The sequence below is a fragment of the Culex pipiens genome, chromosome 1 (genome assembly GCF_016801865.2).
Source record: "Culex pipiens pallens isolate TS chromosome 1, TS_CPP_V2, whole genome shotgun sequence".
In the NCBI taxonomy this organism is placed as follows: Eukaryota; Metazoa; Arthropoda; class Insecta; order Diptera; family Culicidae; genus Culex; species Culex pipiens.
Genome location: NC_068937.1, coordinates 40,293,430 through 40,310,583, shown reverse-complemented (window position 1 = coordinate 40,310,583; position 17,154 = coordinate 40,293,430). Strand labels below are relative to the sequence as shown.

The 17,154-nt window shown below is 41.4% G+C and overlaps 2 protein-coding genes across 4 annotated transcripts in view; one reads left to right on the top strand and one right to left on the bottom strand.

Annotated features, from left to right (window-relative positions):
• The window catches only part of LOC120427646 (mannosyl-oligosaccharide alpha-1,2-mannosidase IA), an 85,364-nt gene extending 69,620 nt beyond the window's left edge, over positions 1-15,744 (bottom strand). Inside the window, exons 1-2 of one of the 3 annotated variants that reach the window (XM_039592615.2) lie at positions 15,552-15,744; positions 13,379-14,081 (exon numbers count right to left, since the gene is read on the bottom strand). In XM_039592615.2, the coding sequence (XP_039448549.1) occupies positions 13,379-13,978 (600 nt within the window). In that variant the 5' untranslated portion in view covers positions 13,979-14,081; positions 15,552-15,744. The remainder of the gene's footprint in view (positions 1-13,378; positions 14,082-15,551) is intronic. The other 2 variants (XM_052706822.1, XM_039592553.2) reach the window with 2 other exon arrangements.
• On the top strand, positions 2,938-13,372 carry LOC120427567 (molybdenum cofactor sulfurase 1). The gene is made up of 3 exons (XM_039592469.2): positions 2,938-3,546; positions 7,498-8,128; positions 8,188-13,372. Exons 1-3 carry the CDS (start codon positions 3,477-3,479, stop codon positions 9,764-9,766), a joined length of 2,280 nt encoding a protein of 759 aa, XP_039448403.1. The 5' UTR covers positions 2,938-3,476; the 3' UTR covers positions 9,767-13,372.
• Positions 15,745-17,154: the final 1,410 nt, after the last annotated feature.

Below are 17,154 nucleotides of genomic sequence, written 5' to 3'. Positions count from 1 at the left end.
GATGGAAGGTTGCAGCAGATGGGAATCGAATCCAGAATCATCCGCTTACAAAGCGGACAGCGTAACCATTCGGCCACGCACTGCCATTTAATTGTTAAAGCAACCTAATAAAATTACCTAATTACCTAAAAATAACATATCTTAAAACGAGATGTAAAAAAAACACTTGTTTTGCGCAATAAGGCTTTTTAGTCGAACATTTACTAATGCGTTCACACTTCTTAGTGCCACAGAAGTTGGTTTGTTTGCATCCAAAATCTGCTTTTTATTTCTCACAAAAGTTGTTTATTAGTCGAATTAAAACAAATGGGTACACATTTTCCAGGGTGTTACTATTTTGATCTGAGTAATCCTAAGCAAACCTATAACTTACCAAAAATACCAAATCGATCAGAAAATCCACTCCCATGATACAGATTTTTGAATATTGTTTAAGCCTTTTTGCCTCAACAGATGTCAGATGTGATTATGCAACAATTGAAAAAGCAGCCCAGTTAAACAACGCCCAGTTACCGGACAACTGCAGTCATCCCACATATTCGGAACGGTTTACAGATCGGCCGATGGTCAAAAAATCATAGAAAATCGATAGTTGAACATAATGATTTGCTTTTACCTTCATGTGGAAGCTTGCGATTTTTTACGCTTAAATAAAAAAAAATTAAGAAAAACATTAACCCATGAAAACCACAAATTCGGAACACGTTTTTCAAACAAACTTTGATTCTCTCCAGGAGGTCATGTTTTTAACAAAATATTGACTTCACACACTGACATCAAAGAAACTCAAGCTCATGGTCTGATAACTTTTTTGTGATTATATCAGTTAAACTCGGGTGTTCCATAATTGTAGAAGGCACAATAACATCCCACAATTATGGAACAGGCAATTTGGAGGCAGTGTTTTGCTGCTCTGAATAAAATAGTCTCGAAATGCAGTTTTATGTTCAAAAAGAACTACACAGTAAAAAATAATGTAAATTTGGATGCTTTAATATTGGAAGGTTAAATATTACCTCTTTTATGATGTAATTTTACATCAATTTAGACTGAAAAAGTGGCATTACACCAGAAAAGAGGTAAAATTACACATTTCCAGAGGTAAAATTACACCTTTTTTCTTACATAAAAGATGTACCCTTTCCCAGATGTAATATTACCATGATTTTTTTTTCTGTGTACTTTTACTAGAGAAATAGCAAGAGAATGTCGAATTGAAGGTCCTAAAAATAGTAGGGTCGACAGAAAATCTGCATTTAGCATGCAATTGACAAATTATCACAAAAGTGTTCCGAATTTGTGGGTGTTCCGAATATGTGGGATGACTGTACTGTACATTTCTACCCAGAATCAAATTCTGAGCAAATGTCTGTGTGTGCGGTGGGATGTTGATAAAACAAAATGCACTGGACTTTCTCGGCACTTGCTCAACCGATTTTGTCTGTTTTGGTCTCATCCATCCATCCATCGGATCGTCTTAAGTACTTCAATTTACCACTCCAATACTTCTAACTAACGTGAAATTTTCCGAGGTTTCCGAATATGACAAAATTGAGACCAAAAAGTGTCGCTATGGGAGCCTACAGGGCAAAAACTAACGTTGTAAAAAGTTTGTTACAGAAAAATCAAAAAACTATGAGAAAAACTGCGATTGGCCAAAAAGTTATTACCGTAGGCTTATAGTCCATGAAATTCCCTAACTTTTGACCTATAGGAGTATGGGTGTTGGAGGCTGTTGCAAAAAGATATTGAGGTTTTAAAAAAAAACAATTTTTAACAGTAATTAGCAAAAGCTATGAGAAAAAGTCAAACCTAACCTGGATGTCTATGGCCCATTTTGAAGTGCTTCGAAAGACCTTTCAAATACATCTACGAGAGTTGGAATTGATGAAGTTTTACGGAAATGCGAGCAATTTTAAGATTTTTTAGGATTTTTGGACCTCAAACTTCGAAGCCCGTTTTACCCCACTTCCCTTTGTCGTAGAGGGCTCATATTTGGAATGAGTTCATCTCATATATAGACAAACAAACGCTGAAAGTTTCATCCAAATCGGAGCACCTCGATACGACCTCTAGAACAAACCGAGCAGAATTTACAAATACTGCCTCTTAAGTTAGTTTTTAAGATATTTCCACTGCAAATTATAGCAAATTTCACATTCAAGATTAATAATATGTTCTGACCCATCAAGGTGTGATTTATTACGTGAACATCTTTGCATACAGTACCACACTTCCAGGCAATATAACCTACTTCTACCACCACTTGTGAGAACTTTATTTAAATAATGGATATTCTGGTGCGATTACTAGATTATTTCCAACGTGGATTTCCACGCATGTTAAAGATAATTATCGCGGAACGTGTCATTGCGGTAGCTTCCCGATAGGCTTTCTAGTGCTCTCTCATCGAGATCAAATTGCCAACACGAGCACCATGTTTACAAATCGTTCCGTTGGTAGTGCAATGCTGAGGGCACTCAACTTGGGAGAACGGAGATTTGTCTCACGCTCCGCCCGATTGTATTCAAATCGAACGTTTTGGTACACCTTACTTGATTGATATTTTCGCCAGGTTAAACGATTGATTTATAAAAAAGTTGTTTTCTTTGGACTATGGGAGATCATCGTTGAATGCGTAAGTATTTAAGAGACTTAAAAAAAAAATCTCTAGCAATCGTAGGTGAAGTAGGGGAACCGCATCTAATTCCAGCGTGCCTCTAATGTTGGCAGGTCAGAACTTTGACATTCAATTAAAGCCAATTAAAAGCGTTTTCAACTGATATCGAGTGATAAATAGCTCAATAAGAAGTGAGCAAGCAAGTTTCTATCAAAAGTTTTGCAAAATTACTTGTTTAAATAGTGAAAATCAGCCAATTGGATGGAGTTAGGAGCGAGTGCTTAACCTGCCAAACATACGAGAATTTCCCCTATGTTTTTGTTGTTGCCATTAAAAATATTTAGGATCAAGCATTTGAGTAAAACCAGCAAAATCTACTTCTGCGTCTATTGCGGGCTATACACAAGTTAGGTTTTCGAGAATGTTCCCACGAGAACAAAAACAAAATGACAAAAAAAACATGCTAATTAGTCGTCACAGGATAATACAAGCATTAAACCCAACTTCAACATGATTCCATTAGTATGTAGTACAAACCCCCATCAAAAACTAGCCCATTAAGTTGATATCAGCGTTAGTTGTTCTCACTATACTAATCCAACCGAGATGTTCAGCAATAACAACAACAACTCTGCGGCAGAGTTCTCACCGAGAGGATGAACCTAGGCTAGACCTAGACCTTTAAATAATACCGACCCCGGCACATGATAAGTCATTTGCCCCTCAACCACGGGTCAAGACGCGCAATCGAGAACTTGATAAAGGATACAGTATTTGCAGTGTTACAATTAGTGCTCGAACAAAGATTAGTGAGAATCGGTAATTCAGAGCAATTACCGGGGTTAGTCCAAGGCACATGGAGTTTGTCCAGGAGTACAGTGACGAGGAGGCGGCTGCAATCGAGCGGGAATTTACCAGGTTGAAAGGTTAGTCCAAATGGAACGGGGTAGTTTCAGTTGTAATCGAGTAGACTTTGTACATTTGTTATTGAGAGCTGAGTTGTACAACGCAAAACATCGGAATTGTTTGAAAATTGTTTATGAAATAAGTTTGAAAAATAACCTTTTGAAAATGGATTGAAAAACAACACACATCTGGAGTTTTTTTTAAAGGGTCCAATAAACCAAATTTTCAGTTTTTGCTTTTTGGGTGTTTGTTAATACCCCTGACTCAAGGCGGTTTCAAAAACACCCAAAAAGCAAAAACTGGAAGTTTGGTTTATTGGACCTTTTCAAAAAAATCCAGATATTTGCTTTTAAACTATGAAACATGTAGGGGAGAGTGGGGAGACTTGATCCCCTTTTTTTTGTATCGCACATAACTCTGTCAATTACTCACAGAACTATAAACTTTTTGCATGAATTGAAAGCTTAAACATTCATCTATGTTTGGCTAATAAGAGTATTTCATCAGATGAACTCTTCGAATCATGCCAAGCGTTTAAAACAAATATTTTAAACCGGCATTTTAAAAATGCTAGGGGTAACTTGATCCCCCTTTCAACATTTTGAAGAAATCTTAAGCAAAATATTTCTTATTCATCCAAACTTTTAATTTTCTATAAGTTACAGCAATTTCACATAAAACCTGTACGTTTGTTTTCAAAATTTAACAAGTTTAGTATGTAAAATATTTAAAAACTTAAAATATTATTTTTTAGATCAAAATTAAGCATGTTTACAAAAGCTGGAAATTTTTGTTTACAAAACTTTTGAAAAAAGGTTCAAACTGCAGTAAGTTATGTACAGCTATACTAAAGGAAACTAAGTATGAAATCCCAGCCCAATTAATTAATCTTGAGGCAATCAAGTGTCCCCGGGGATCAAGTCTCCCCACTCTCCCCCACATATTTTAAGCCTGCTAAGCTTCCATTAATTTTAACTTTTTGTAACAAAAATATGACAGTTATGGCTAATTCAGTAGCTTAACTCACATGACTGACTTTTGAACATTGAAAAATTATTGTCTATAATTTTATCGCAGGCTATCAAAGTAAAACGGCATTTGGATGGGCCTTATCTCTAACATAATCTAACACAGACGTAGCCACTCCGATGAAAGCATGCTTGAATGTATTCAGTTTAGATTACGCCCCCTGCAATCTTTTCTTGTCAGTATTAGGGGAAATATACCCATTTTAAGCCTAATAAGCGATCGTTTTTGAATGATGCTGGATAATCGGGAGTGTTCCTTGAAATTTACTAAAACCAAGTACACCAACGAGTAGAGCAACTTTTTGTGAACATTTCTGTTTATTTTCACTTTTATTAAAAGTTATGCTTTTTCTTTTACAAGCATTTAAAAAAAATATTTCCCAAATGCATTCTAATCAGTCGAGTGCATTGGGCCACGCCCATTTTTCTATTTTCAGCTTAGTTTTTTTTTTTCTTCCAACGCTCTTTTGGGTCTGCTTCGAATTTTTTATCTTAATGTTCTTGGGAAAATACACCGTGCCAAAACACTGCCTTCCACAATTGTGGAACATCTGAATTTAACTCATATTTTCGCAAAAAAAGTTATCAGATCATATTATAAAACATTACTTAACCTGAGATTTATTGGATTCAGTGAGTGAAGTCATTATTTTATAATCAAATATTAATGCACCCCTGGAACGAATCAAAGTTTTTTACATCCCTAAGAAAAAAGAGTTCCATTTTGTGTCACCGTAAAATTGTACAGTTGGTCGATACATCAATTGAAAGATAACAAGAAAAGCTTTCAAAAAAAGGTAAAGGATTTTATACGATTTTTTTATATTTGCCGATCTATAAACTGTTTCGAATATTTGAGATGACTGTATCACATATTTTATGGTGTAACATTACCTCGATCTAGATGTAATATTTTCACGATTTTTTTACTGTGTACTATCTGAAAATATTTCCCTTCGGTGGCACACGTGTTGGTAAACTGGGCATGACTCTCCCTGAATTTGTAAATACCGTTACGTCTTGCTCACAGAGAAAATGCCTTGGTATCAATTGTATAATGAACTCTGAAAAGTAAGCGTTCTCGATTGCGAGATTCCTACTCGAAACTAAGTGTCCGAAGGCTTGATTGTTGAGGCAATTGCAAACCTCTTTTTACATCTAAGCTTCCATCCACCCCGGGATTCGAACTGACGACCTTTGGATTTTGAGTCCAACTGCCTACCAGCGACTCCACCGAGGCAGGACCCAGGGAGACGACTCGTACACCTGGACTGAGCTAACGACCTAACCTTTTTAGGTTAGACCGGGGCCAACATTTACTTCCCATCCGACGGAAGGCGTGATCAGACAAATCTCGTCTCAAAATTTGCCACCGGGACCTTCTGGGATCAAACCCAGACCGACTGGGTGAGAGGCAACCACGCTTTTTTATTTTTTTGTGAATTTTCTCATCTCTTTTCAAGTATTTTGATTATCGCCAATTTTATTTTACACGAAAAGATCATAAGATTTTTTTTTCATGAAACATTTGCATTAAATAAATCAGGAACAGTTAGTTTATAAAAAATACAATTTTGAAAATATCGCTTATAAGTTAATTCTGGTTTTCTCAAATCATTTTTTTTAACTTTTTTTAACGTTTTTTTTTACAGCCAAATCAATTTAACTAAATTTGAAACAATATCTCTGGAAGAAAGTTCAAACAATTTTGGACTGCCAATGGTAGTTTATTTCACAAACTACATATTTTTATGTTTTGCATGATTTTTTTAATTGAAACTTCAGTCTTATGATAACCATTAAATGGTAAATTATGAAATTTGTTTAGAATTTATTCAAAATTTAAGAGGGGAATGAAGTTTATGAAAATTAGTCAAGGGGGGAATGGAACGAAAAAGGTTGAGAAACACTGTAGATAGTATGAAGATTAAAAGAATATTTATAGTGATGTACAATTTTCTTCGAAAATGATCAACGGCTTCACCTTAAGCCCAGGACAAACATAAGTTACGAGCATGGAGCAATATGGAGCATGTGACATTGATAACACAGCAAAAAAGAGTAATCCAGCTGCGTGTAAAAGGTCTGTGTGTAAAAAAATGGCATTATTTTATTAAAATCTATGTAATATTACACCGTGAAATATGTAGCCCATCAGCTCATGTATGCGTTTATCCATTTTTCATCGGTCTGATGGCCGAGCGGGCTAAGGCACCAGTTCTTACTGTTGGTGCTGGGTTTGAATTCCATCGGCTGCAACTTTTTTTTTTGATTGTTTTTACAAAAAATGTACATGCAGTGTGTATTATTAAGTGTATTTTTTGGCGAAGGTGTGTACATGTAAATTATTACAAATGCGATTACGTTGGTTTCTCTTATGGATCGTAAATTAAATAAGTCTGGCTACCGTGTCAATTGAAAATGTAAAAGAAGTCGGAAATGTTTTTTTTATCCATGGTCCCGTAGCATTTTTTCGTCGAGGCGACCAATTTTTTTTTGGGATTGTTTCTGCGTATCGTATGAAATAAATAAGATATCTCTTCGATGTTTTATGATGATCTTGGTAGTCAGAAAAGCCTTAACTGCCTGCTAGTGGACGGAGATTTTTTTTCTATGTTGTTGTTGTGATCGAATCCACACATCCTCAAACGTGACTCTATGTCTATGGTGGGCGCAACATAGCGGACACCTCTTTCTGAATAAGCTAGAAGTCGATCACGGTTACGACAGTACCTGCCCATCATCAGCTGGATACAAACAACTTTCCAAGCGTGCTCTTATCTTAAACTCACTGTCGTTGTTTTGTTCAAAGAGGATGTATAATGTGGATTTTGTTCAGGAGTTCACTCAACAAGAGCAACGACAAATTGATCAAAACTTCAAAAGACTGAAAGGTATAAGATCAATTGGTACTGAATACACGATTCAACGATCTCTTTCCAGACAAGCACTACCTGGACCATGCGGGAGCCACGCTGTACGCGGAATCGCAAATCCGAGCCGTGCACGACCTGCTGACCGCCAACATGTTCGGCAATCCGCACACCAGCCACCAAACCGGCCAGCTGATGGACGAGGTCCGCCGTCGAGTGCTGCGCTTTTTCAACACCGACTCGTCCGAGTACAGCCTGATCTTCACGTCCGGTGCGACCGCGTCCCTGAAGATGGTCGCGGAGAACTTTACCTTTCGCGCGGCGGACTCGGCCGAGGGAGACGAGGGCGCGTTCGTGTACCTGCGGGACAATCACACCTCGGTGCTGGGGATGCGGGCGATCGTCGGAACGAGCCGAATTCATCCGCTGGAACGGGAGGACTTTGTGCGGCATATGAAGGTTTCGGCGCGATCTTCGCAGCGCAAGCCCTCGCTGGTGGTTTTCCCCGCGCAGAATAACTTCAACGCGGCCAAGTATCCGCTGGAGCTGATCGAGGAGATTCGGGAGAACGGGTTGGTTGGGTATGACGATGACAAGTTCTACGTGTGTTTGGACGTCGCAAGCTTTGTGTCGACCAACTTTCTGGATTTGGATCGCTACAAGCCGGACTTTGTGTGCATGTCGTTCTACAAGATCTTTGGGTAAGTTGGAGGGGAGTACAGAAGGGAAGACACGTTCTATAAGAGTACTTTTCTCACAGGTATCCAACCGGACTTGGCGCTCTTCTGATACGTAAAGGTTCGGAAGACCTGCTGGACAAGAAGTACTACGGTGGAGGAACGATCCAAATCGTGATGAGCGGAAAGAACCTGCATCGCAAGCACGTAAAGCCGTCTGATCGCTTCGAGGACGGCACCCAACCGTTCCTATCGATTATCGCTCTACTGGAGGGATTCAACACGATCCAGCGTTTGATTCCACCGTCCAACGGGTACCGCTCGATGGAACGGGTCTCGAAGCACGTGTTCAACCTGGCCAAGTACTGCTACCATCAGCTGGGAGAACTCGTGCATGCGAACGGTGCCAAAGTGATCCACTTCTACATGGATTCCCGGTTCGAGTCCCGCGATCGCCAGGGTGGGATCGTCACCTTCAATGTGCTGAAAGACGATGGAAGCTACGTGGGCTATGCGGAGTTTGCCCGGATCGCTCTGAAGCACGATGTATACTTGCGGGCGGGATGTTTCTGTAACTCGGGGACCTGTCAACGGCAGCTGAAGCTGTCCGATGAGGGTTTGCTGGAGTACTTCAAGATGGGCAAGATCTGCGGGGATGACAACGACATGATCGACGGACATCCCACGGGAACCGTCCGGGCAGCTTTTGGCTACATGACCAAACCGGAGAATGTGGATCGGTTGGTGGAGATAATCAGGGAGAGGTTTGTATCGCAGGGGGTTTCCAGGCCTGTGAAGCCTACTAATCGATCATCGAACGATGAAGAGTTGGAACTCAAAGCAATCTACATCTATCCGATACGATCGTGCGGGTCATTCACCGTAACTACCAGTTGGCCAATGGTAGACAGAGGATTGAAGCACGATCGCGAGTTCAGTATTGTCAACAGCAACGGCACGCCCTTATCCCAGTCCAAACATACGGACATGGCCTCGATCGTCCCGAAAATCGATCCTCGAAGCAACGTTCTAATCCTAACGCATCCCACAATGCCCGATCTGATCTTGAACCTTAACAAACTCCCAACAGCAAAGTCCACCATCCTTCCGGAAGATTCCGTAGATTGCGGCGACGAAATTGCCGCCTGGATCAGCAAAGCCCTTCGCCAACCCCGACTACGTCTCGCAAAACACCTCAACGACGGAAATCACTCCCCTCCCCCCAAAATCCTCATGATCAACGGAAACGCGCTGCGATCGCTGGGCGATGAAGACAGCGCGGAAGATCAAGCGACCGCATCCTGGCTGGTGGAGCACTTCCAGGGCAACCTGGTGGTCGAGGCACCCGCCACGGTAGACATGCAAACGTGGAAGCAGGTCGCCATCGGGGAGCACCGATTCAAGGTGGTGGGGATGTGCACCCGCTGTCCGATGATCTACGTGGATCCGGCCAGTGGGAAAGTTTCGGCGGATTCGCTGAAGGCGATTGCTAACGTGTTCAAGAAGAAGGTCCCGTTGGGGATGTACTTGGCGTACGTGGGCGATGGAGGGGCGACAGCTAGATCGCTGCAGTGTGGTGGAAGATTTATTCCGGAACAGAAGGATCATTCTAAAGCGACGTCCATCACGGAATCTGTCGTTAGGTTTAACTTTAATGGGTAGTGGCAGTTTTCGTTCAATAACTTTTATATTTTACCGCGGTATAACAATGTAAATGCAAGCTATGCACTGGACGCGTGACTTCGATCGTAACATTATAATAAAGCTTCGCAACGCCATCGTGCACGATATAACCATTGTCATTAAAGTTGGAAACCTACAGGCAATACATGCCATAAATAATAACATACCCCTCTGTACGATACAGATAGATCCATTACACAGTGGTGTCCATCGACCGCGTAGGTAAATAAAGCGCTAATTATTATGGAGCAAAAATGGCATAAACACCCACGTAAATGTGCCTAATTGTTACGGTATCGAGTGCAGAAAAAAAAGGAAAATTATGCACGTCAAACTGAAGCGGCACCACCTGAGCCTTTTCACTTAACACAGCTGGCTCCATTCACATCTTATCCAGAGACTAGGGTACCAGTCTGTTTTTTTTGTGTTTTCAGATTTGTTCATAATATTTAAGATTCGTTAAAATTAAGAAAATAATACATTCAAAAAAACTTTACTGTCAATCATAAATCATACCAAGTTCTAACTACATCCACTGATTTTTTTTAAAGTTATGTTTACTCATCAAGTTCTAATTTCCAATGACAAATTTCGATATTCTATGGAACCGAACGGAGTTTAATCCGTTAATCTTAGGAAGAGTGGGGAGACTTGACCTAGTTTATATCCCGTCTGCGTGATATTCATACCCGATCCTGGAATCATTATTCATCTTGATCCTGGAATAGAATGTGAGCGATAGCGCCGGAAAATGTATAGCGGGTGAAGAGACACTTCGCATAGACGCCCTTGCTCCTATCACGTCAGTTTGTATTTCGTCAGCGTGTGGTTAGAAAAAGTGCTATGTTCTAGAAAGAAAGCATTGCCTTGGCGTTCTCGATTGCGAAATTCCTACTCAAAGCTAGGTGTCCGAAGCCTCAATTGTTGAGGCAATTGAAAACCTCTATTACACCTAAGCTTCCATCCACTCCGGGATTCGAACTGACGACCTTCTGATTGTGAGTCCAATTACATACCAGCGACTCTACCGAGACAGGACCCAGGGAGACGACATTTACTTTCCTGTCCCGTCACGGAAGGCGTGATCAGACGAATCTCGTCTCGAAAATGCCATCGGGACCGTCTGGGATCGAACCCAGTCCAACCACGCTTACCACTACACCACCGGTCCCTTCATGTTTTCATGTATACAGAAACCAATTAAAATTTATTCTATTCTACTATGTTTATGCATAAATTGTTTGATAAACTTATCGTAGCATAGCATAGCATTGGTGTCTACCCGTAGCTGCTACTTCGTTATTGACCAGGACCCCCAAACATTGCACCGTGGAACACATATGAAAAGTAGGTACCAATCATACCCCCTTCGCAATTTTCAAAGGTCCCTACCGTGCTGATCAATACCGACGCCGGCCACGACCAGTGGTAAAACACGGGGAGGTTGATGGGAATGTTAGTCCGATACTTGAGTGATGGGACCGCTAAATCGGCTGCTTCTCCGACAAAGTATCACATGAGTTTTGAGGGGTTAGTAAGATGGGTATGAGGTCAGGATTCACTGTGGTAGGTGATGCGACCGATGCGACCATAAGCAATTTGTTTATCTGTTGATTTTTTTTGAAAATCTTAGGCAGCCGACTGCAAGGGATATATATTTCATTATTTAAAAAGTTTTTTTAATCGAACGCGTGCCAACCGAGCAGTAGTGCTATGGGCTTGACCTATCAGTATATTTTTACTGTTTATACGATAACGCGAGTAAATTTCAAAAATAGTAAATAAAAGACGCTTTAGCCTTCATAAAATTGATAGCTTGATGAATTAATACTAAAACTGTCAGTTGGAATAAATTATTACGATCAACGAATTAGAACAAAAAGAAAACAGGACACCGCGTAAACAATTGTGGTGAAATTAAAGCAATAATTTAAACGAACTCAACCGGCGGTGTAATACCTTGGTTATAAACTTATCATCTACAAACAACACAAAGAAACCATTTTTTTTTATTGAAACATTCTGAATTCAAATTTGAATGTTTTTCTAAAAAAAACATGGCCGCCAAATGGCCGATCGAGAACGATACCTTTCAGAGCCTTAAGTAAATAAAAGGTTAAAACTAGTAAATCGGTACAAGTATTTACATTCTAACCTTAACCAAACCTGAAACTGAATACACTCAAACCCCGATGGTTTTACACCAACTGTTGCCAAACGAACGGGGTCACTTTTTAGTTTGACGGAGTTCACACACACTACTGAACGTTTGTTTTGATAGTGTGCGTGAGCGCCGTGTGTCACTTTTAAGTTTGGCTTTGACCAACCAACGGGGTACAAACTAAAAAAGTGTCCAACCACCGGGGGTTGAGTGTACGTGTACAAATGGGTACTAAAGCCCTATGTAATTTTTTATGTGCAACGGTAAAAAACACGATTAAAAACCATTTCTAATCACTTTTTTTTTCATTTCAATGCAAACATTTTTTTTTACAAGACAACATTTTTTCGATGGATCTACTATGGTTCCCTTGGAACGAGCTGTCAAGTAGGAGCTTTTCTGTCACGAAGGACCGCGAGGTCAATTTTTCAAAATTGATTTAAAAATCCATTTTCAACACTTGTGGTCGCACAAAGGATCATTGTACTCAGAAAAGTAAGCTTTATCGCTGTAAACAATAATATCAGCAATCTAAGCTTCATTTTAGGACCCAATTGCTCTATAGATGAGTTTTTTTTTCTTAGATCCATGTCTGTTTGTCTGTGCCAGCTGCGACGGAACGTTTTTTTTGTCAACTGAATAATTCTGTTTGCATGACAAACTTTGCTAATAATTGATCATAAGGGTAATAATTGTTTCCACAGTTTGCGTGTGTAGACAACAACGATTCATTCATAGTCGAATTATCAATGACAAATAAGCCTAATTTTTGAGACCCGCTACGCAACGAGTTTACAATTAACGACATTATCTTAGAAGCTCAAATGCCTAGTCATCCTGTTCACACGTTCTGCATTCTGTTTGTTGTGGCTTATCGTACGTAACTATAATTGGGCCTGAAATTTGCAAAACCACCGCCACAACAAACAGCTTTGATGGCTTCGCAGAACTAAGCCAACGCTCGTGGCTGGATTTCATAATACGTGACACATTACGCAAAGGTGCACAATTTGTCGTCCCTACTCCGTTAACTCCTTCAAGCTGAACGTGTTTTGTTGCAGCACGTTGTATAATACTGAAGATAGAAAAACAGTACGGCCATCGTAAAAAAAGGTTAAAATGAGTTTTTGGTAACATTCAGAATTCTCAATCTCCAGTACAGCCAGATCCAAGGAATGTCAGCAAAATTGCTTTTCACACGAAATAAACGAAACGTTCCAGCCAATGTTGACTGTTTTCTAACTGTACCGACCACACACTCTACGTCTGGCACTCCAAGTGTATGTACACAGAACAAACATCCAAATCTATTATTCAACCCAATCACGAACCTCCACGCGCTTCGTCATCGCAATCGACGACGACGGGTTGCAACAACGTGGCGTTGATAAGATAAAGCTGTGTCATTTCAGAAAAAAAAGTGTACTCACCTCTTTAACTTTCTGGCGTTTTTCACGCACGGCCAGATCGGGATCTTCGCCGACCGTCGAGTTAAACGTGTGGAATCCGCTCGGCGACGATCGCGCCCGCGATGACGATCCCTTCAGCTCGGGCTCCTCCTGCATCTGGGGCGGGGCGACCACCCCGGGAGGTCCTCCACCGCCGGGACCGGCCACGGCCGGTGGCCTCGAGTCGAGCGCGTTGTCGAATTCGGGTCCGGCCGTGCGGTCCCCGTCCAGGTCGGGCTTCTCCAGGAAGTCATCCGGCAGCTCCTTGCGGATCTTCTCCTGCAGCTTCTCGCGGTCGTTCAGCTTGTGCGGATCCTCGTCACCCTCGAGCAGGCCGTGAGCCGGCGGTGGCGGCGGTATAAAAATTTCCGGCCCGGCCCGCTGGAACTGCTTGTACACTTTGAGCACGCGATCGGCACCGAAGTTATCGGGCAGAAAGAAGAACCCGCCGAAGCACACGAAACCGAACGTGAGCAGCACGAGCAGGATGAGACACTTTTCACTGGAGCGGAACGAGCGGCGCACCGCCAGCAGCGGGTTGACCGGTTGGCTTCCGCCTATCCGTTGGTACGTGGGAAGCATGGCTTTAGAGAGGCCTTCACTTTAGTTTGTTTTTTGTTCGTTTTGGAAATTTTTAGCTGCGTTTGAACATTTGACACTAAACACTGAATGCTAGGAATGAGAACTGAAAGGTCAAATTTGGGTCTACTCTACAATTTTTAAGCTAAACAATTTAAAAACTTCAAACTAATCACGTAATGTGAGGTTTTCCCCCGTTGTTTACGATTGTTTAGATTGACCACTGAGTCGTAGCGTCCATCTTGTCGTCAAGTCTTATCTCGTCTAGTGCATATTTCATCCGAGAGGATAGAGGTTTGCCGATTATGCGACCTCGTCTGGGGACCCTAGACGAGGTCGCAAAATTGGCAAACCCCTATGCTCGGGGGTTATCCGTATACCACTCTTCGTGTAACTTGTTGTTAAGGGGATTCTTCAGATGGCGTCTCGTGTCTACCAGGCACTCCAGAGGAGTCAAAGGATTGTCTCTATTCCACTCTTCACTCTTCACACTTCACTTGTGATTAGGTTAATCTTAAAAACTCTATAGTTGATTGCAACTTAATTTGAGTAACTAACAAAGCTCCTCTACCAGTCGTCCTCCTTTTCTAAAGTAGATATCCAGAACTCCAGTCCCAATGTTTGCTTCTCCGCGCTTGTTTTTCGAACTTGACCTTTGCAACGAGAGTTTCTTTTGATCCGATCTTGATCTTCTGCCTTGGCTTGCTCTGTTACTAAACTGTATTGTTTATTTATATTGGGGAAACTCCCCAAAGAGAGCCCCAATCTGCCTCCCTTGCGGAATTCCCAGCAGTTTGATCCGATCGCGTTGTGCCTTTACTGGAGGCTATTTTTAGTGCGCGTTCAGAGAGGGAAAGGAGGAAGCTCCACGAAAGGAGGCCACTATCACTACCGTGCGGTCCAAGCGCGCGCACACATTCGTAGTTTCGTAGCCAGATTGTTCCGCGTTTAAAAGTAGGTTGCTTTCGATGACGACAGCGGCGGCTTGATGGAGGTCTTCCGGAGAATAACACAGCCTCTATGCATGTGATTAGTTTACTACTCTCTTTTGCTAGTTGTAAACAAATCCATAGTAGACCGTGGCGGGAGATGCTGGTTTATGCGCTTCAGCAAATCTAGAGCTGCTAGATCTCCACGGCCTGCTTCGCGTTGGCCGTCGTTCTCTGTTGCTTGCCTTGGGTTTGATTTTAGTCTGATTCTTGGCAGGCAATTTTTCTTCTACCTTTTTGCTTGTGCTAATCTGATTTATCCAATGAATCTCGAATCGAAATATTCCACCAATACATGAATCCTCCACGGTCGGACATTGCGAAAATCTCCCTCGGCTTTGCGGGGTATCCAAATGCCAAACAAGCAAATCTCAGCTCCCTCCTTCGTTCCTAGCTTGCAACTTCCAAAAAAAAATCGAAATCCAATTTTCGTGGTTCCTTCGTTTCCTCCTCGTCCTCCCCCGCGTCGAAGTTTCGCGTCACGTTAATTAATTTAGGTGCAAAACCCCCGTCGAAACTCAAATCAAAGCAACCAAGGCGTAGTCCTGCCCTTGGACATCCTCTCCCGAGTAAGAAAAAATACACACCCTCAATCGAAACCCGACGCGCACGGAACCCGGACTCCCGAACAAACCCGCAACCGGAATCAAAGACTTCAATTCCGACGAAAAACGGTGCACGGTTTTTTTTCTCCTCGCCTCCTTCTCTTGCTTCTGTCTGACACTCTGTTTTTTTTTCTCTTCTCGGTTTCTCTCGCGCGCGCGTCACAGGCCCACCAACAGCAACGGGATCGCCATTACGACTGGGCACAGGCTGCTGTGGGGGGATTTGAAAAAGTCGGAGCAAAAAGGAAAGCAGAAAAAACTTGTGAGAGAAAGAGAAGAAAGAGCGAATGCGAAGCGGAACTCAAGGCTGTATATCATAGGTACTCGCGATCTTGCTTTGCATTAGTGTGAGTGCATGGCTCCGTGCCACTAAAACCAAAACAATAACAAAAGAACAATGGACCGTGCCAGGAAAACCAAAACATAAACAATGCCAGTGTCAGTGGAGTGAGAGAGTCAGAGATAGCGATTTTGACAACCGCACTACTACACACTCAATCGCGAGTACCTTAGGTAGAAAGCCATGAGCGGAACTGTCAAAAGATTTGGCTGATTTTGGCGGTGCAGCAGTGTTGCTAGTTTTTTGAAATTAATGTTGCTGTAAAAAATAAATTATATTGCAGATTTCAGAGAATTTGCAACCATCGTGCAAGTTGTTTCCGCGGCACTAAACCGAATTGGGTACTAAAGCCTTATGTCATTTTTTATGTACAACGTTAAAAAACACGATTAAAAACCATTTCTGACCACTTTTTTTCATTTTAATGCAAATTTTTTTTTGACAAGACAACATTTTTTCGATGGACTAACTATGGTCCCCTTGGAACGAGCTGTCAAGTAGGAGCTTTTCTGTCAAGAAGGACCGCGAGGTTAATTTTTCAAAATTGATTTAAAAACCCATTTTAAACTCTTTGTGGTCGTACAAAGGGTCATTGTACTCAGAAAAATAAGCTTTATCGCTGTAAACAATAATATCAGCAATCTAAGCTTCATTTAAGGACCCAATTATCTTTAATTCTCGCGACGATTTTTTATCGCGAAATACCTGTCAAACATGTATCGGCTATTTTTAATCAGTGTGTTCGCTTGTTTGTTTTGATTGCTTGGCATTGTTTGGGTTGTTAAAAAATAAATTGAGCTTATTTGCGGGGAAATCATTCAAAAAAGTTTATGATATGAATTTGAATGTTTGATTAGAATCCCATGTTCCGATTAATTAGAAGCTCAAACTGTTCAGTTGATTCTAAGATTCAGAAGAAGAGGCAGAATATCAAGAGTCAAGATGGTGGTCAGATCTTGAAATAGTTTGCTATCTGGCCTCAAAAGTCACCATCAAATTGGTCCGTTACGTCCAACCGTCCCCTAACATGACAGTTTTCGTAAGTTGCGCGTATCCACCGACAGATGGCAAGTGGGCCTCGTCGGAGTACGCCCATCAAATACGCAACTCAAAATTTGTATAGGAAACTTTTTTTTCGTGGCGGCTTTTGTGGCACGCTCACTTCAACAGTTCTAGACTAATATTTGAACGTGGCGTATCTCTAAACAAGTTTTTAAAGAAAATGATTCCATAATGCTTATTTTG

Coding starts and splice junctions, on each gene's coding strand:
- LOC120427567 (XM_039592469.2), top strand. CDS start 3,477: ATGGAGTTTGTCCAGGAGTACAGTGACGAGGAGGCGGCTGCAATCGAG. Junction 3,547..7,497: donor GGAATTTACCAGGTTGAAAG/GTTAGTCCAAAT, acceptor ATCTCTTTCCAG/ACAAGCACTACCTGGACCAT. Junction 8,129..8,187: donor TCGTTCTACAAGATCTTTGG/GTAAGTTGGAGG, acceptor CTTTTCTCACAG/GTATCCAACCGGACTTGGCG.